This window comes from Poecilia formosa, unplaced genomic scaffold (assembly GCF_000485575.1).
Source record: "Poecilia formosa unplaced genomic scaffold, Poecilia_formosa-5.1.2 Scaffold33, whole genome shotgun sequence".
NCBI classification, from domain to species: Eukaryota; Metazoa; Chordata; class Actinopteri; order Cyprinodontiformes; family Poeciliidae; genus Poecilia; species Poecilia formosa.
This window is the reverse complement of record NW_006799972.1, coordinates 706,189-726,657: the sequence shown is the minus strand read 5'-3', so window position 1 is coordinate 726,657 and position 20,469 is coordinate 706,189. Positions and strand designations below refer to the sequence as shown.

Here is a 20,469-nt window from a genome sequence, read left to right as displayed (position 1 = left end):
ACTAAAAAGATGCATGAACGCTTAGTAAAAAAAAAAAAAAAGTACATAATTCATGTAGAATTTAAGAAATTCGTTATCCTTTAGTTGATCAATCGCCATTTTTCAGGTTCAAGAAACTGAAACAAATTACTTCTAGAGCCAAAAGTACTGCAATTCAAATTCATGTTATTAGATCATTTTTATCTTAACACTTAAGCTATGTAAAAAATTACATATATATATAGATATATATATATATATATATATGTAATTTTTATGTGTGAATAACTGCATTTAAACTAAAACAATTTTCCAATTCAACAAAAAAAAATTGTCCCAAAGGGAAAATAAATGTAACTCATAAATATCTATCGAGACCAGCTTCTTAGTTTGATAAGCGATCTTCGAGATCAGCGTCAAGGGTGTCTTTATATATGCCTCATTTGTGTATTTGTAAAATGCCTACTAACTGGCGTATTTTTAAATAAAATATAATTACGTAATATTAGAATATTACGTTAAAATAGACTTCTAAAATATTGTTTTCGAAAATATGAAATAAATAAATTTCGTTCAAAATTTTTATACAGGCATATCTGTTGGCAGAGCGGTCCTGTACCACGCTGGTAATACCAGAAATGTGTTGACCGTCCTCTACTGTGGTTTGTTGTGTGAGCTAAATATTTCTCGCAGTTTAACAGTATGGAGCGGTAATAACAACTTCTAGAAAGGTCCAGAGAACCTACCGAGGCTAGGTTACATATCCGCCCGCAGTAATGTCAGCGAACCGCACCGTGTACTTTGTGTTTTCTCGGCTTCAACGCCACTTCAACACCCGGACTGCTCACACCACCGCAGGCGGCTGCAGGGTGATTTCTGGTTCTAGGTTGTTGCTCCAGCATCCTCTGCCTGGTTCCGCGGTTTGCTGCAGAAATGTTTCCTCTAAAAGCGTCCCCCCCAAGGCTCCGGACACCTCGTTGTTTGTCCCCGTCTCGCTGAAGACAGACGACCCGGCTGATGGGACCGTGGGAGCAGAACTGACGCAACCGCTGGACAAAAGTGATCCACAGTTTCTTCTTTGTTTTGGAGGGATATTCTGAGCGAATGTTGATTGACAACGGAGATAACTTTATTTAACTGGTATTAACATCTGCTCTTATTCCTGCGATTTTCAGATGAGCTGCTGAAAGTCTTGAACAAGTTTTACAAAAGAAAAGAGATGCAGAAGTTGGCAGCAGACCACGGCCTGGATGGTGAGAATACAAACTCTGACTGATGTGATCCTCTAAGGATTTACATGCAGGTCTTTGAAAAAACGTTCAACCATTTAACCTGGAATTTTTCATAACCTAATCCTGCTTTAAGCCTCTCCACAACTTTCTCACTGACCCGTCTGCTGTGTTCCTGATCTTCATGGTGTTTGTTTACTAATGTTCTCAACAAAGCTATGAGGTCCTCACTAAGTAGCTGCATGTATATTTAGATTAATTAACACACAAGTGGACTCTGTTTACCAATTAGGTGGCTTCTAAAGACAAATGGTTGAACTGGAGTTATTTAAGGGTCACAGTTACGCCAAACTTTAGATTTAACTCCTGTATAAAATTCCACAATGAATTATATGTTTATATTGTGTCAAAGTAAGATGTATTCATTAATACCCATGTAAGAAGTTAAGTGTTTCAGCTGCACAAACAGTAATAAAGTATCAATAAATATGAACATTTTCTGGATGTGTGAATATCTTTGCACTGCACTTCGTGCTGATATTCATGCAACTTCATTCACCTTTTGTGATTAAGTAATTTTTCTCCAAACAGCTCGTCTGTTCCACCAAGCCTTCGTCAGCTTCAGGAAGTACGTTCTGGAGATGACGTCCCTCCCTGCCGATCTGCACATCATCCTCAGTGACATCTGCTGCAACGCAGGTGCGCCACTTCAGGTTTCTACTGATTCATTAGAATAACGTTCACATTTATTACACAGTGTCTTCTTTTTCTCCCCAGGTCATATCGATGACATCTACCCGTACTTCATGCGTCATGCTAAACAAATCTTCCCCATGCTGGACTGCATGGATGACCTGAGAAAGATATCCGACCTCAGAGTCCCACCAAACTGGTAAACATTTCACTTATCGTTCCACATAAATCAGTGGTTAAATAATAATCAGCTAAACATCGGCCTAAACAAATCATAGAGCAGGGGTCTGCAACCTGTGGCTCTTCTTCCACAATGTCTCTAAATGGCTATGATGCAAATTTTAGCTGCTTTTTAGTTTTTCATGGAATAATCACATTTAATTTTTCCCACAGAATGGCACGTAAAGTATTTTTTCTAGTCGGCTATTTGTTTTTTACACACATTTCCACAAATATCAACATGCGACAGAAGGAAATGTATTTGTTGTGTTTTTGCAATTTTTTTATTTCCATTATCTTAAAACTGAAAAAAAGAAACAATCGGCTGCTTTTTTTAAATGACCACAGATTTCTTACAATAGATAGTTATTGAAACATGTTGATTTTTAAAAGGTAATGTAACAACTGCGCCTCTAAACAGGTTTTATTTTGCTGGACTTAGAGTCAAAAATGACTCTTTGGATTTCAAAAGTTGCACACCCCTGATCTAGACCTAAATCCAAGTGAGGATTTTTGTCAAGGCCTGAAAATTTCAAATCCTCAGATCTTCTTCATCCAGGCTAACTTAGTTTGAGGTATTTTCTAAAGAATATATCTAACTGTCAGTCTATAGATGTGAAAAACTTGTGGAAATATATTCCACAGACTTGCAGCTGTAAGCTGTAAAAGACTGTTCTGAAAAAAGGGTGGCTGAATGAAAATGCATGCAACAAATGCAGCACATTTTGGAAACCATGTATTATTTTCTTTCCACTTCAAAATGATGCACTGCATTAGATCCCTGTAAAAGTTACACTAGTTAAAGAGCTGAATGTTTTGTGTTTACACCCACCAGGTACCCTGAGGCCCGAGCCATCCAGAGGAAGGTGATCTTTCACTCTGGACCCACTAACAGCGGGAAAACCTACCATGCCATCCAGCGCTACCTGGCGGCTAAGTCTGGGGTCTACTGCGGTCCCCTGAAACTTCTCGCCCACGAAATCTTTGAGAAGAGCAACGCCGCTGTGCGTCCATTTTTAATTTTCCCATCGCAGTTGAAGAACCGTTGTTACGAAAAAATTACGTAGCAGAAGAATGATTCAAAACATCTTAGCTGCCTAGATCAAGCAGTAATGTTTTGCATGTTACCTAGCAACCCCAGCCGAGCCCAACCCTGTTACCTAGCAACCCAGTTTCTAGGTTTTGCCTGCTGACTTGTTTTATTCGATCTTAACTTGTTGAAGGAAGCTTCACAAGTCGCCTTAACTAAAGTGTCTCCAAAGAATATTTCAGCTTCCTTTATATGCGTTTACATGTTGTCATGGTGTCGTTTGATATTAACGGCTGTTCGTGTTGGGTCGTGTGTCTGTGCTGCAGGGTGTACCGTGTGACCTGGTTACCGGGGAGGAGCGGACCTTCGTAGACCCAGAGGGCCGAGCAGCCGGACACGTGGCATGCACCATCGAGATGTGCAGCGTCAACACACCCTGTAAGTCGGTTTTGAAGGAGAATGTGATGATTTATTGTTTGATTATTATTACTGTTAAACTGTTAAGATTTTTGTTCTCCATTTATTTTCTATGACTGGGGGGAAAAAGTTTGTCTAATTTCTATCTTTTAACCTTAAACAAGTAAGGAAAAATTATAAAATGAAAGTAATTTATACATTTTTTTAAATTAAATTATTAATATTGAGTTTATAGTATCTGGTTTCCCTTGTAATTATATCTGTAAACATTGTTTCTAACTATGGATTAACCTTTAAATAATGTCTTATTTTCTGTCTGCAGATGAGGTGGCTGTAATCGATGAAATCCAGATGATCAGAGATCCCTCCAGAGGCTGGGCGTGGACCAGAGCTCTACTCGGTTTGTAACATTTAAACAGAAGCTAAACATTTCTACTCTCTCTCTCTCATGCTGTGATGTGTCTCTGGTCATCCTCTGTTATTTAAGTTCCCTTTGGGATGAGTAAAGTATTTTGATTTTGTCTTGGTGTAGGTTTGTGTGCCGAGGAGATCCACGTGTGTGGAGAAGCAGCAGCTGTGGACTTCATCCAGGAGCTGATGTACACCACCGGAGAGGAGGTGGAGGTGAGACTGAAAGGGAAACTTCCTGACAATAAACCAATAACAATATATAGACACGTAATCAATATCAATTTGGTAGAATATTCAATATGTAGAATATCCAATGAACTGCTGAACCTCTCAGGGCCAGCTAAGAAAATAATATATACAAAAAGGTACACATTGTTTTATTTCACCAATTTACGTATATATTTATTTCACTTTTGTTTTTCAGTTTTCAGTTGGAACTCATTACCACCTCACCTTAGAAACATAAAGTCACTCCCTAAATTTAAAACCGAACTTAAAACACACCTTTTTAGATCTGCCTTTTCAATATGACACAATTGGTTTGCTTGATTTTTATATAGATTTTTTTTTTACATAGATTTATATATAGATTTCATATAGATACATTGTTGTGTATTTATTTGATCTATTTTTAATTGCTACATTTTTATTGTTGCTGTTACTTTTCGCTCTTTGTACGGTGTCCTTGAGTGCCAGAAAGGCGCCTTTGAAATAAAATGTATTATTATTTATTATTATTATTCATTTTACTTTGAAAATTGCAGCACCAACCTTGTCAATGTCTGTGGTTATTCTTTATTTTTATCATAGTATTGTAATATTTGTCATTGTGTTAAAGATCCTCTGTCTATATTATTTGTTTGAAATAAAGCAAAAAAAAAGGAAAAAAAAAAAAAGGTTGGTGGAATCAACTCACTCACTCTGGTTACCTAGCAACAACCTGCTGGGTAAAAAGAACTTTCAAGCCCGCCCCCCTCCCTGGTTACCTAGCAACAGCTTGAGTAACTGCTGCAGAAGCAGTTTAAGTTCAGCCACTGCGCCTCATGACTGCGTAAAAATAAAAAAAACGACAGTGTGGAGTGAAAACAAGAAAGGTCGCAGCACTAGTTTGACACTATTTCAGATATTTAAAACAAAAAAAAAGTGAATCATTAATTATCGACATTGCCAATAAACTGATATGAAACACCTGTATTGTGATACCGCTGGTTTTAACCCGTCGGTGTCGGTCGGTTTCACCGCCTGACCCTTCTTCCCGTCTCACCGCAGGTCCACACCTACAAACGCCTGACTCCGTTCTCGGTCCTGGATCACGCTGTGGAGACGTTGGACAACCTGAGACCAGGAGACTGCATCGTGTGCTTCAGTAAAAACGACATCTACTCTTTAAACCGACAGATCGAGGCCAGAGGGCAAGAATGTGCCGTAATTTATGGTAGTTTACCTCCAGGTGAGTGTGTTAGTGAGGCACATATAAGCTGGTCAATAAACCGAATATCTAACTGAATATTTGATTTGTTCACATGTTGGTGTTTTAAATGTTTAAAAAGTGATGTGTCGGTGGATATAAGATAAATTACCAAATAACATTCATTTTTGGCACTCTATTCGCTGGTCATTTTTCTCCTTTTTTTCTTTCTAGCATGTAGAAAACAAAAATATGACAGATAACCAGTGTTGTTTTAGATTGTAAGCCATTAAACATTACAGGAAGCTTTGTGTGATTTCAACTTATAAAATACTTCATCTAAGATGTATTAAAAATACATAAACATGCATTAATTTATGTTGAATGCTGGCATCTTTATTGAAGAATTGAATGTGAAAATAAGGTGTATTTCAGATCGTATTGAGCTAATTAATCCTTTAAAAACCCTGTGAATACTTTATTTAATGTGATGAAGTAATAAAATAGGAATTTTGTGTGTCAGACTTTATAAATAACCGTAAAGCTTCAGAACATCTTAAAAATGTTTGAAATATACAAAATTATCTTTAAAGCTGCTGTCTGTAGAAATCAGTGGTATTTTTACACTTTGTTGTTCTATTTTGTTGTTTAATGTTATAATATTATTATTACTACATGCTACATTTTTCTGAACTTTCCTGTGAACTGCAGGCACTAAATTGTCGCAGGCCAAGAAGTTCAATGACCCTGACGACCCCTGTAAGATCCTGGTTGCTACAGATGCTATCGGCATGGGCCTCAACCTGTAAGTGACAGGCAGTTTTGAACCATTAAGGTATTTTTTATGCAAACAGAAAATTGCTTGCAGGAAACCAAAGGGAATTTCAGTTACACCACCTGAGGTGTTTCTGATCTATTTAAATACAGTTGATTTGTATTTATGTGCAATTTAAACACACATTTAGATGAAATCAACAGCTTGAGTCAAAGTAAGGAAAACAAATCACCTCACGTTTTTTTGTTTTGTCTGCTTATCCTCCTTCGATGCTGTCCAGGAGTATAAAACGTATCATCTTCAACTCCCTGGTGAAGCCCAACATTAATGAGAAAGGAGAGAAGCAGATGGAGACCATCAGCACATCGCAGGCGCTGCAGATTGCAGGTCGAGCAGGGAGGTCCGTTTCGCTTCCGTTTCCTCATTTTGGACATCTGGAAAATGGCTCTCCTCTTCGTCGGGATGAACTTACTGTCCTCTCTGTTGCAGATTTTCCTCCGTTTTTAAAGAGGGAGAGGTCACGACCATGCACCGAGACGACCTGCCTGTGCTGAAGGAAATCCTGAGCCATTCTGTTGATCCTGTAGAGGTGGTTATTTCACACACACTCACTGGTCTCACCAGCAGTAGAGTCAGAGTGCATCGCACCGTGAGTCCATGCTTTAAACCTTGTTTTTCTCAGACTGCAGGTCTCCATCCCACTGCAGAGCAGATAGAAATGTTTGCCTATCAGCTCCCCGACGCTACGCTCTCCAACCTTGTAGTGAGTAAAGCAATGAACCCAATCCTGCTCTCACTTCTACATTTTGATATTTGAGAGGTTTAACTAATCACAGAAGCATTATAATATTTTATTGGCTGCAGTTTCTTTTAGTTTTCTCTAAATAGATGCAATTCTACCTGGTCTAATACTAAAATAATTCACATTTATTTTCCTTTTTCTGTAAAATGCATCAAACTATAAACTCCAAACAAACAAGTAAAACAACCTGGTCTGTAATTCTCTTTTTTTAGTTTAATAAAAATCAGATAAATGTTATTTTAACCCAAAAAAAGAGTTTTGTTTTTTTTTTGCTGCATTGTTTCCAAAAGTTTTTAGACTTAATAAATCGATCTTAAGAAGCGTGATCCATTTGTCTCTGCTAAAAACCAATAAAACATTTAAGTTGAAGGGTTAACCGGATCCATCAGAACCAGACGCAGGTTTTACAGGAGCTGGAAGTTTTAACTTTCAAACTATAAAACAAAAACAGCTCAGGTTAAAATAACAGGTGCCACAAATCCAACATTTTTACTGCTTCTCAGAATATAAAATCACCTATAATTTAAGCAATAAAATATGAAGTTCAGAAGCTAAAATATATATAATTTCCCCATTGGCGGCAATTTCTACTTTGTGCCACTAGGTGTCAGTATATTGCCAACAGCAGCTGCTTTCAAATGTAGATAAGAAGCTTGAAGTTTTATTTTTTTGACCTGATCTGGTTAAAAACAAAACTAAACAAGTTTATCAAGTTCTGCAGCACTGGAAATAAACTTTTCAAATAACAAATCTTTCTTCATTAAAAGCAAAATAATTGGGATTTAGCAAAATGTTTGTTCCAAATCTGATCATGTAAAATTGTTCAACCTGGTTAAAAAAAACTGTTATAAGTTCTGATCAACGCTAAGGAAATAGTTCCTCGATTTGTTCTGTGTCCTTGTTTTTCAGGACATATTCGTCAGCCTCTCTCAGGTGGACGGTCTGTATTTCGTCTGCAACATCGACGACTTCAAGTTTCTGGCTGACATGATTCAACATATTCCACTCAACCTGAGGTCGCGCTACGTCTTCTGTACAGCGCCCATTAATAAAAAGCAGCCTTTTGTCTGCACCTCCTTCCTAAAGGTAAGAGGAAAAGCTGCACTCAGGAGGAATGGATCAGATTCATGACGGTTTATTGAGGAATATTAAACTGGAGGTTGTAAAATAAGTGTTTTTATAGTCGTAGTGCTGAAGGTTTATGGCCATATCGTCCCGACAAATCTCCAAAATAAAAGTCTTGATTCAACCTTTGGGATTTAAAGCACTGTTGCTGCTGTGTTGCTACCAATCAGAGCAGAATAACTTAATAACTTCCTGTTGAAAAGAACAAGCTGCATCTTTGATGACCTCCTCTGCCTGCACAGCTTTGCGTTTCTCATTCAAACCTTGTTTGCGTTGCAGTTTGCGCGTCAGTTCAGTCGAGACGAGCCTCTGACATTTAACTGGGTCTGCCGCCACATCGGCTGGCCCCTGGCTGCACCCAGAAACATCAAGGACCTGGTCCACCTGGAAGCCGTGCATGACGTTCTGGATCTGTACCTCTGGTTAAGGTGATCGGCCTTCTTCGCACGGGATTTAGTGTCTAAACGCTCACAGATCTAATCCTTCCTCCGGTTTTCCGTAGCTACCGTTTCATGGATATGTTTCCGGACACGGCCGCCGTCCGAGGAATCCAGCAGGAACTCGACATCATCATCCAGCAGGGCGTCCGAAACATCACCCGTCTGATCCGAGCCAGTGACCCGAACCTCAGCGACCCGCTGCAGCCGCAGGGCCAGCCGCCGGAGCAAAACGCTGCAGCTGCTGCCGGCAGCAGAAGCAGGAGCCGAGGTCAGAGAGGCTCGGCAGAGACAACGGAGAAATCTCTGGCGAGCCGCCTGGTGAAAGATGGACTGCTGACTCCGGATCTGCTCAAACAGCTGCAGAGGGAGTGGTCCAAGAGCCTGAGGCAGGAAGGCGGGGGTCAAAGTTTATTCAGTGCAGAGCTTAATAACAAGAGCATCAAAGGGAAAAGAAAGAACAAGAAATAAAAGACTCAGAACTGTTAAAAGTTAGCGGATGCTAATCATGAATTACTGCTAATGGAGATGAAAATATGGCAGTTCCAAAATACCTGAGAAACCAGACTTCATTCCCAGGTTCATTTGTTCTTTATTCCCTTCTTTCTTTCCTTACTTTCTTTTCTTCTATGTATCCTTGTGTCCTACTTTTCATTCATTTCCGTCTTTCCTTCCATGTCTTTGTTTCTTTGCATCATTTGGACCTACACTGCAAAAACATGAAATCTAACCAAGTATTTTTGTCTAGTTTCTAGAGCAAATATCTCAGTACACTTGAAATAAGATAAAACTAACTTACAAGTGACTTTTCAGCAAGAAATAGAGGCTTGTTTTAAGTAAATAATTCCTTAATATTGACGAAAAAGTTTTAGTTTCATTGGCAGATTGACTTATAACAAGAAATTTTTCCTTGTTATAAGTTATCTGCCAACAAATGAGTACTTATTGTTATCAAGCCTCTATTTCTTGCTGAAAAGTCACTTTTAAGTTAGTCTTATTTTAAGTGTGCTCAGACATTAGCTCTAGAAACTAGACAAAAATACTTGGTTAGATTTTGTTTTTGAAGCGCAAGTAGAACTGGGAACTCTGGGAAGTTGAGTCTGGGAAACGCTGGAATTTATCCATTAACGATATTTGGAAACTCTGAAACAGGACCGACTGGATGGACGCAACAGCAGGTTTTACTTCTGGACATTTGGACCGGGTCGAGAGTCGGGGATGTTAATGGGCTCTTGAATATTTCCACACTATTTATTCACTTAATATTCGCTACAAATGGGTGAACTCAAATAACTCCTGTTAAATCCCAGCTGCTGAGTTAGTTTTGCAACTTGAATAACCTGAAATCGCAGAAAACAACTTTCCTGTGTAGCTAATGAAGGATTCGGTTGGAAAGCAGGAAATCAGTGGCGTAAAAGTTGTTTTATATTCCCTTTGATATGTGGGTTTCTCCCTGCTCGGTTTATTCATCACTGCAGATTGGTTTGAGCTAAAATAATGACTTTGTTTCATTGTAAAGGTGAAATTCTGTATTTTTCATGTCTGTACATATAAGCAGATATTTGCAAATAAAAATATTTTTAAAATATTTGCATTTTTCTAGGATCTCAATATGAATCAATCATTCCATGTTATTTCACTCAATTGTTTTATATTTTTAATGATATTCTTAGAAAAAGGAGATAAATCGCTCTTTAAATTTGAATAAAGTTGCATCTAATGGGTGAAAACAATGCACTAATAAACTTTACTCCATTATGACTCGGTGAAGGAGGGATGGACCACGTGTGATGACGATGATGACGACGGGAGGATTGGCTTGTTAATCATTGAGTCGGTGAAGGTTGATCACGACTCAGAATGTGTAGAGATAACGTTGAACAGATTTCTGTATTTTAGTCATTTCAGTTTCTCTCTCTGCGCACAGACTCGCAGACGAACCCTCAGTTTCTGTGCTTCCCGTTTGGACCGTGAAGATGTTGGCTGTTCATCTCGTCGCATTCTTCTTCTCCAAACTTCAGGAGGATCCGACTAAGAAGGTGGGAGTTTCTTCAACGAGGCTCGGAAGAGTTGATGCATTTTGTTTGTTTATTTACAGCTTAAAGACGTAGAGGAGCTGTGTAATGACTGCATTTATTTAACTCTTTAATTCAAGTTATTTAAAGTTCTGCCTTCTGATGCTTTTCTGTTTGTTGGTTTTCAGAATTTGACTGAAAAGAAATGACAAAAAAAATATTCCTAAAATTACAAATATTTGTATTAAAACAACTTTACATGCCACCAAACTAAAATTAATAAACTTGGCATATAAAGTTGCACTGTAACAAGGTAATATGGTGCTATAATCATTAGTTACTGTGTCACCATTGGTCCTTAATGATTAACATCTCTCTCACTCTCTATCTCTATTTCTCTCTCTTTTTCACACACACACACACACACACACACACACACACACACACACACTGCTGCTCCACTCAGTCATTTAACCTTACAGGGACAAAGTACCGACACTCCCAGCGAACATGGACATGTTCAAATCAAGCAGAGATAGCACATTAGTAATAACACTGGATAGTGAGATATGGTTTCATAAACGCATGAAAAAGTCAGATTTCAACAAGTTACGTCTCCAAATAAATGTGCGCTAAAGTAAATATCAGTATCTTTATTTTAATCTATGTACATGTGTTTGTCCTGTTTTTTTTTTCATGTATTTTTATTTCACTCCAAGTTCCTGATCTTCATCAAAGTCGTCATGCTCAGTGTTTAAATGTGGATAAATGAGTCGCCATAGCAACCAGTGGTTCAGTAGTTTAGGTTTCTGGTTCTTTCATTACTACATGCTTACCTTTAAAACCACATTCTTTATTTTAGTTATTATATTTTCTCCACTTAACACTAGCTGTCTCTGCTGAAGCCAGAGAAGTGCCATGATGCTGCCACCACCGTGTTTCACCTTTACTATGCCATGTTCAGCTGAATATGCAGCATTATTTCTCACACTGCGGCCTTCTCCATGGATTGTGGCAAAAAAAAATAAAAATAAAAATAAAAATAACTTCTTGCTTCTTACCCAGGAAGACCAGTTCTTTAGAGTTCACCTAAAATAGTTGTCCTGAAAACAGATTTTCCAATCTCTTCATAGTTTTAATCATTCTGGCTGCTTTCCTGAACAATGTTTTGATTGTTATGCCACAAAGTTTTCTGTTTTCAAAAGATATGTCATATTATTACTGAGATGAAATTACACACAGGAGGAGTCTTTTTAAAAATGTTACGTCTTCTGGAGGCAATTATTGCACTAAATTTATTTAACAGTCCCAGAATGAATAGAAACTGACACCACACTTGTGAATATTTGCAAAAAAGAAGTTAGATAAGATGAAAATGAGTGATAAATACCTGGTAGGTATTCATATCTTTTGGCTCTGTAGATATTAATTTTAAAACAAAATTGTAAATATAAGCCCTATTTAAGTTTGAGGTTAGTATATAATCAGTAATGAAAAAGAAATGATAAAAGAAGGCAAAATAATGCATCAATAAACTAATGAATTGTTTTGATGCTTTTGGAAAACTATTTTTATTGGTTAAATACTTCCTCACAAAGCTTAAATTTGGTAGATATGAGTATAATCTGATGCACATTTGTTAGGACATGCTGAAAAATATTTAAAATAATAAAAAAAGAAGGTCAAACTAAACTCAAAATGCACAGAAAATACCTCTTCCTGTTTAAAGAAAACCAGTGGAGCTCACTTCCCTTTAACTCAGCTGGATTTCTCCTGCGTTTCTTCCCTCCGTACAGGTGGACAGGTTCCTGCACGCAATGCGTCTGCAGGACGAACAGCTCGTCGACATCTCAAGCCGTTTCCTGGCTGAGATGAAGAAAGGACTTTCAGCCGAAAGTCTGGCCGCTGCAGCTGTGAAGATGCTGCCGACTCATGTCCGCTCCACTCCCGATGGATCAGGTTAAACGTCTCCACATATATAAACTAATTAACTAAACTGTGGATTGCAGAAGCGAGGTGACGGGACTTTACTTTGTCTCGGTTTCTGTTCACGCCTGCAGAGAAAGGACAGTTTGTGGCTCTGGATCTCGGAGGCTCCAAGTTTAAGGTTCTCAGAGTTAAAGTCAGAGAGGATGAGGAGACTAATAAAGGAGGAGTGGAGATGGAGGAGAAAACATACCCAATGCCAAAGGAGCTGTATGAAGGGAGAGCTGTTGAGGTAAAATAAAAATACTTATGTTGGTCGGGTTGCAAACAGAACATGAGCTGAGGTCTTTTCTTCTTTCTCTCTCCTTTGTCTGGTTTCTCATCTGTAGTTATTTGACCATGTCTCAGAGTCTCTGAAGGATTTCCTGCATGAAAAGAACATGAGTCCAGAGAAAAAGCATCCGCTAGCCTTTACGTTCTCCTTCCCATGTGAGCACCCTGGTTTGGATCAGGTAGGATGTCCTCCATCCACAGAAATCTGCTTTGTGACGACCGCATGTTCATCGCTCGTTTACCGTTTCTGCTCTGCAGGGATTGTTGTTAAGCTGGTGTAAAAACTACAAAGTTCGCGGCCTTCAGGGGAAAGATGTGGTCCAGTTCCTCAGGCAGGCCATCGACAGAACCGGGGTACGGCACAAGAATCCAACATTTTTATTACTAATGCCACTGTGCAGAAAACCCCTCAGAGAAACTACAAGTTTTATTTCATGCTTTTCCTCATGATATCCTCCATCATGCAGCTTGTAGCTTAATGTTTTTCTCTCCTATGCTCCACAGGATATGGACATAGATGTCTTGGCAATGGTTAATGACACCGTGGCGACCATGATGACCTGTGGGTTCGATGACCAGTTCTGTGAAGTAGGACTCATCATCGGTAAGACGAACATTCACATCGTTTCAGCTGCTACCTTTCAAATGTTTTAAAATATGCCCAGTCTTCTTAGAATTTCAATACAAGTTATATCATCACGTTTTGTTGTGGTCTGATTATTATAGACATAAAAAGTTGAAAAATACATTTATTTCCAAAGGCACATCAAGATTTTAACCTCAGGTCCAAATCTTGGACCTGAGGTTTTATCTGTTTAATTTCATCTATAGACATATTTATATTAGCAATAAAAAGAGAAAGGAAATAAAAATTATGTAACAATAATTTATAACTTATCTAGTTACAAACTAAATAAATAAATAAATAAATAAATAAATAAACTATTTAGAAATGGAATTAGATACTTAGAAACCCTGAACAGTAGCACTTAGTTTACATACTTTAGAACAACATTAGATTAGTTTTCTTTCCTCTTTTTTTCTTTCCTTTGGTTTGTTATTTTGTTTGTATTTCCTTTTAACTCATGTAAAGCACTTTGAATTGCCTTGTTGCTGAAAATGTGCAATATAAATAAAATTACCTTACCTAAAGACGCTACAAGGCAACTTTAGGAATCCACCAACTCCCTCTAGTGGCCATTGTTGATATTACGCTTAGTTAAAAAAATAGTTTTTACTTTTTCTTACTAAAGTGTCTTTACCTTTTACATTCACATTTGGTCCTGTTAGAGCTACAAACCTAAATGTATTTTACTGAGATTTTATGAGATTGACCAACACAAAGATGTTCATAATTGTGAAGTATTACATATACATAAATTCATGAGGCATGTTTTTGCCAGCTGTTCTTTGCAAAATAACTCAAACTCAGTCAAATTGGAGGTACAAGCTTTGACCTAACAATGTCCACAGTAAATCCAGGTGTGTATTTGGGGTCACTGTCCTGCTGGAAGGTGAACCTCCTCCCTGATGTGAAGTTTTTTATGGTCTTCAAGAGGTTTTTCTCTTGGACTCCAGTGTTTGTAGCTCCTTTCATCTTCCCATCGACTCTCACTAAATAAAACGTCTCTAATTTACGGTAAAATACCGGCAGCTGTGGTTTCCAGAAGGTTACCGTATAAATACGTTTATTACCATATTTATACTATAAAATACATATAAATACGGATTTTATAGTGTAAATATTTACCATATTTATCAATGGTAAAATAGATATACAGTAAATAGTTTTATTCTTTTCAGATTTTACCATAATTCTAGGTGAAAATATTTACCATAAAGGTATGGTAAATATATATAAATACTGATTTTACCCTATAAACATTTACCATAACTATATGGTAAATATAAATATGGTATATATAAAATATTAATACTAATATTTTACCATATTTATATGGTAAAATCCATATAAATGCGGTAAAATTCTGGCACCAACAGCTTCCTGTATTTTACTGTAAATTAGAGACTTTTTTTGCAGTGCAGCTTCCCCACAGCATGATGCTGCCTCCACTATGCATCACAGAACAGCTGCATTTATAATGAGAATAAATTACACACAGATGGACTTTATTTACTATTGGGAGTACATTGAACTAGATTTAAATTAGGGGTAGCAGAGTTAAATTACGTTTAGATTTTATGTTTAAATTATGTTTCAGATTTTGAAATCATGCATTATTTTTATACATTTTTATTTTATTTCATCACATAAAACTACATCAACTCGCAGTGAAACATGAAGTTGCAATGTGAAAAACGTAGACTCATGCGTGGCTTTGTGTACATATGTTCGGTGTAACGTGTGTGTTTGTGTGCACAGGAACCGGCACCAACGCTTGCTACATGGAGGAGCTGCGTCACATCGACCTGGTTCAGGGAGACGAGGGCCGGATGTGTGTGAACACCGAGTGGGGCGCGTTCGGAGATGACGGGGCGCTGGATGACTTCATTACTGACTTTGACAGAGACGTCGATGCGGCCTCCCTCAACCCCGGAAAACAAATGTTAGACAAACACTTCTCTGTTTCTTCTTATACGACGCGACTCTTTGTCGTCCGAAACACTTTTTATACCTTTTCCCAAATGCTTTTTTTTTTTGTAGATTTGAGAAGATGGTCAGTGGGCTGTATCTGGGTGAACTGGTGAGGCTGGTGGTGTTGAAGATGGCTAAACTGGGACTGCTGTTTGATGGGCATGTGTCAGACGCTCTGAGGACCAAAGGGAAGATAACCACTGGAGATGTGGCAGCGATGGAGGAGTGAGCCCGCTTCATGTTTCTGCTTTACAATATCTGAATGTTGCCCGAACTGTAACAACGTGCTTTTTTCTTCTTTAGGTACAGAAACGGTCTGAAAAACACCAAGGAAATCCTGACTCGCCTGCATCTGACCCCTTCACCTGACGACTGCGTCGCTGTTCAGCACGTCAGCACCATCGTGTCCTTCAGGTCCTCGAATCTGGTGGCGGCGGGGCTGGTGGCCGTTTTAACCCGGATCAGACAGAACCGGAACCTGAGAGGACTGAGAATCACAGTCGGCGTTGATGGCACTGTGTATAAAACACACCCACAGTAAGTCGCCATGGACAGAAATCACAATATGTGCAGTGAAAAATACAGGACCAAAGCACAGAAAATGCTCAAGGTGGTTTATAACCCAATTAAATTCTGAAACAAGCCATTTTTATCACAACTCATACAGAAAATTAATAGTTATTTGTCTTTTGACATTCTTTTTGCTCAATTTAATCCCTTTGTTATATTATTTAAAGGGTTTTCTTATATGCCCGTATTGCCTGATTTGTGACCCATTTGTAATTTTACTTATAGACAACTGGATTTTTGTCAGTTGTCTATAAGCTTTAACAGACTGAAATTATTGTTAATTCCTCCGGTTGCATAAAAAGTGTCAGTTCTGAAGTCTTGCAACAGACTCTCAATTAGATTTTGGTCTGGACTTTGACTAAGCCCTTCGAACATATGATTACAGTTTGATCTAAACCAATGCAATGGCAGTTTTTGATTTGGGCTATCTGGGCAGATGCCCAGGGTGGCATTAGAAAGGGGAAATACACTGAAGAACTTGAAAATAAATGTGCAGTAGAGTAAATATCTGCTTTCTGCTGAAAAAAAGGCCCTCGTTTTAATTGGTGGACAAAAGTTTTAAAAAGAAAACATCCCTGCAGCATGATGCTGCCGTCACCATGTTTCCTGGACAGGGTGGTGTGTTCAGTGTATATTGCTGCTCCACTCACACACTTTCACACTTCTTCAGGTATCCCAAGCGGCTCCATAAGGTGGTGCGGCGGTTGCTTCCTGATTGCCAGGTCAGGTTCGTCCTCTCGGAGAGCGGAAGCAGCAAAGGCGCTGCCCTCGTGGCAGCGGTCGCCCAGCGTCTGATATCACAGAGGCGAAAGGTCAGACTGCTTGATTTAATCAGATTTAGGTGTCAGTATACGTTTTCGTCCCAGGTGAACCAAAAACAATCCTCCTGGGTATTGACCCTGCGCACCTACGTCACATAATCGTTTGAGGCGCCATGACGGACGTCGGAAGTGAGAATCGGGAGTATTGAACAGAGCGACTGAAATTGTTTTCCAAAGTTGTTTTTGTCAGTTTATTCATGGCTTCTACTTGCTCGAGTCGAGCTAATTTGTCTGTGAACGTAACACACCTGGTTGGGGCTCGTAGTCAGAGACGGCGGTTTTTATAAAAGTTTTAAATAGCTAGCTTAAAAACCGACCCGTACTTCTTCCCTCCTTTTACGTGTGGATCAAAGTACCAATTTTGCCTGAATTTACACCACATGTTTTATATCATTATATCACAAACCCCTTACACCGGAGAAGTCTTAAAAACATAGAAAAGACGAGACGCTATCCAGTTTTTTTTTCCATACATGCTAGGCTACTTGACGGTACCACTGTCTCCATGGTTACTAATGGTTATACACGTACCTTCTCCATAATGCGATGTTTCACATCTTTCTAATCACTCTTACGTTTTAAAAGGTAATCTTCTTACCTTGTAAAACGTGTTTACTGCAAATCTACGATTACACCGACGGCAGACAGGCATTACTATTAACGGCTGCTATCCGTCGCCGCCATATTTTTCCTCATTAAAAGTTACAATAAAATGACAGGTTTGGTTTGCATCCTCGTCCGTTTGTGCAGCCGACAGCGAGGCATCCTATGACCATTTGAAAGTGAAATCAACGAAATAGAAGCAGTTTTAGGTTACAGATGTCTGTTTTCAGACGAGCTTTAAAGGAGTGCATTGGTTGTTTTGACCAAACATGGCCGACCGTTATGGCGGAGTGGGCGGAGTTCTGGAGAGCGTGACGTCACGTGCGAAGGGAGACCTGACACGGTGTTTCCCTGTTCCTGCAGGTGGATGAAGCTCTGTCTCTGTTCACTCTGAACCAAGAGAAGCTCCAGCTGGTGAAGTCCAGGATGAGGGAAGGCCTGGAGGCTGGGCTGAAGAGCAAAGACTGCACCATTAAAATGCTTCCCTCTTTCGTATACCACACACCAAACGGCACAGGTGTGAAAATAAACTCGACATCCCACATTCTCCAAGCGACGCACAGTTTTGTCCACCAACTTATCCTAATTTCTATCTAATATAAAACATTTCAGTCCTCATCAAATTCTTTTGTTTTTCAGAGCGTGGGAAATACCTTGCCTTGGATCTGGGAGGAACGAACTTCAGAGCTATGCTTGTGCGATTTAAAAAACAAAAAACTCGACTTTACCATAAAATTTACACCATTCCCTTGGAGATAATGCAGGGAACTGGAGAGGAGGTAAGGCAAGCCTTTTGCCATTATGCAAACGAAATAACTCTGTACAGAAATAGACTATCATATATCAGCTTGTCTAAATAAGTTTCAGTAGAAGATAAAATCCAGTTCAGTGATTTGTCAAATCTCTTTCTCTCAGTTGTTTGACCACTTGGCTCAGTGTGTTTGTGACTTCCTGGACTACATGGGGCTGAAGAAAGTTCGCCTTCCTGCAGGATTCACCTTCTCTTTCCCCTGTCAGCAGTCAGACATTGATACAGTAGGTGAACCTGGATCACTGTTAGATTAGGATTTTAACCTTTTCTTAAAAAAAAACACAAAAAAAAACATCCAGCATTATTTTGTCAATTAAAATGTACAAGCAAACAGATTAATGCATTGATTGTGTAACTTTGTAGGGCACATTGGTGAGCTGGACCAAAGGCTTTAAGGCTACAGACTGTGAAGGAGAAGATGTTGTGAGCATGCTCAGAGAGGCCATCAAGAGACGCAACGTGAGTCCAGATAACACAAACTCTTATTATACAGCGAAGACTGGACTTGAATGCATGGTTAGGGTTGCCAAAAATGTTACTCAAGTTAGAATAGCTCTTCTACGTCAACATATTTCACTCAATTAAAAGTCTACACTGTAAAACATTTCAGCCACGTTTAGTTGTGTCAACTATCTTCTACTCTTTAAATCAAATAAATTTAGTGAGTGTTAGATTTTGATCCTAAATGTTAAAGATAAACTTACAGTAGTAAACTGTGTTAACGTTTATATTAAGAGTCGAATAAACTAGAGTTTTTAGGTTAACACTTAAAAAAACTGAAAAAAGAAAAAGACAGGAGTGGGAACTATCTCCCAGAATGCTTGGCGGCTTGTTTCTGTATCCTGAGATGGAAGTGCGTTACATTGCTCTGACTCCTGTGTTTTATTAAATTTGCAAAGCTTGAGGATAATGTCCTGTTCACACTAAATGTTTCTGAGCTGAATTCATTGTGATGTTTAATAAAATTCATTATCAGATCAGAAATTTTGCTCATGCAATTTGAAACAAGAATTTAAATTATTTTTAAGTAAAATAACTTGTTATTTTAACTTGATATTGTGAGAGAAATGTGTCTCTTTAATTAAGTGAGGGCAGTTTTTTTTCTTGGATATTATGAAATAATTATTTGGTTTAAACTGCAGCATTAAGACTCATGTAAATATGACAACAACTGGAGTCTTCATGAATGTTTATGACTCTTGTCATGAAGTTACATTCTTTTAATGTATTTTTAATTCAACTCTGCATTAAAAGTGTTATTTTTTACCGAATGATACATTCATGAAGACTCCATCATGTTCATGACAGTGTTATATCAGTCTCATCCCATCAAATAAACCATTTAACAATCAACATCTACTTTGTGTCGGCCTATCATAAATATCAAAATAATGTTTTGAAGTTTCTGATTCTAATGTGTCAAAATCTAAAAAAGTAAACCCCAGAGGTGTGAGTATTTTTGTAAGGCATAACTAATTCAGTGACGTGTGTTTTTGGTGTTTTTCATGCCTTCAGGACTTTGACTTGGACATTGTTGCTTTAGTCAACGACACAGTTGGGACCATGATGAGCTGCGCCTACGAGGATCCTAAATGTGAAGTTGGAATGATTGCAGGTATGTGACAGAGAGTCTACAGATAAAAAAACATTCTGGTTCATCACTGGGACTGTGGTTGTGACAACATGAAGGTTTGTAGAGAAGCATCAGCTCTGGATTCAACCTAACCACTTAAAGAAGGAGCATCGTGAATGGCTGATGTGATGTATTCTTACTGGGAACCATTGTTAATCGTTTGCAGCAAACGTTAAAACATTTGGTGCTAATGTCTAAACTAAAACCAGCTGGCGCTGCGTGTTTCAGGAACGGGTTCAAACCTTTGCTACATGGAAGAACTGAGGAACATCAAGAAGCTGGATCAGAGCAACAGCATCCTGAAGACAAATAAACAGACGTCAGAAGGAGAGGAGGGCGAGGTAAGGAGGCAGATTGTAGGAAATTAGAGGGATGGAGAGATTATATTCATGCTTATGGGAGGGGATTAGGGTCACTGAAAAAAAAAGAATTCAGACTTCTATGTCTTTAATATGAGATTAAAGACATTTTTGAGATTACAGTCTGAAATCTGAGATTACAGTCTGAATTCTGAAATTAAAGTCTGAATTCTGAGATTACAGTCTGAAATCTGAGATTACAGTCTGAATTCTGAAATTAAAGTCTGAATTCTGAGATTACAGTCTGAAATCTGAGATTACAGTCTGAATTCTGAAA

At 38.5% G+C, this 20,469-nt stretch overlaps 2 protein-coding genes and 1 long non-coding RNA gene across 3 annotated transcripts in view; 2 read left to right on the top strand and 1 right to left on the bottom strand.

Annotated features, from left to right (window-relative positions):
* Window positions 1-502: 502 nt before the first annotated feature.
* On the top strand, window positions 503-9,092 carry supv3l1 (SUV3-like helicase). The gene is made up of 16 exons (XM_007549800.2): window positions 503-1,038; window positions 1,155-1,232; window positions 1,800-1,907; window positions 1,986-2,100; window positions 2,956-3,124; window positions 3,477-3,588; window positions 3,890-3,967; window positions 4,100-4,191; window positions 5,248-5,428; window positions 6,098-6,191; window positions 6,442-6,561; window positions 6,651-6,750; window positions 6,844-6,924; window positions 7,873-8,049; window positions 8,368-8,516; window positions 8,591-9,092. Exons 1-16 carry the CDS (start codon window positions 756-758, stop codon window positions 8,994-8,996), a joined length of 2,343 nt encoding a protein of 780 aa, XP_007549862.1. The 5' UTR covers window positions 503-755; the 3' UTR covers window positions 8,997-9,092.
* A 1,124-nt stretch (window positions 9,093-10,216) lies between these two features.
* LOC103136515 (putative hexokinase HKDC1) overlaps window positions 10,217-20,469 on the top strand; it is a 14,345-nt gene continuing 4,092 nt past the window's right edge. The window contains exons 1-16 of the mRNA XM_007549799.2: window positions 10,217-10,564; window positions 12,337-12,499; window positions 12,601-12,758; window positions 12,856-12,978; window positions 13,058-13,153; window positions 13,304-13,403; window positions 15,183-15,366; window positions 15,465-15,620; window positions 15,699-15,932; window positions 16,636-16,777; window positions 17,753-17,906; window positions 18,029-18,168; window positions 18,305-18,424; window positions 18,564-18,659; window positions 19,716-19,815; window positions 20,062-20,174. Coding sequence (XP_007549861.1) covers window positions 10,502-10,564; window positions 12,337-12,499; window positions 12,601-12,758; window positions 12,856-12,978; window positions 13,058-13,153; window positions 13,304-13,403; window positions 15,183-15,366; window positions 15,465-15,620; window positions 15,699-15,932; window positions 16,636-16,777; window positions 17,753-17,906; window positions 18,029-18,168; window positions 18,305-18,424; window positions 18,564-18,659; window positions 19,716-19,815; window positions 20,062-20,174 — 2,142 coding nt within the window. The 5' untranslated portion in view covers window positions 10,217-10,501. The remainder of the gene's footprint in view (window positions 10,565-12,336; window positions 12,500-12,600; window positions 12,759-12,855; window positions 12,979-13,057; window positions 13,154-13,303; window positions 13,404-15,182; window positions 15,367-15,464; window positions 15,621-15,698; window positions 15,933-16,635; window positions 16,778-17,752; window positions 17,907-18,028; window positions 18,169-18,304; window positions 18,425-18,563; window positions 18,660-19,715; window positions 19,816-20,061; window positions 20,175-20,469) is intronic.
* Window positions 15,825-17,647, bottom strand: LOC107835960 (uncharacterized). The gene is made up of 3 exons (XR_001661805.1): window positions 17,318-17,647; window positions 16,616-16,756; window positions 15,825-15,910 (listed from the first exon to the last, which is right to left on the bottom strand). It is a non-coding gene; the product is annotated as an uncharacterized LOC107835960 (long non-coding RNA).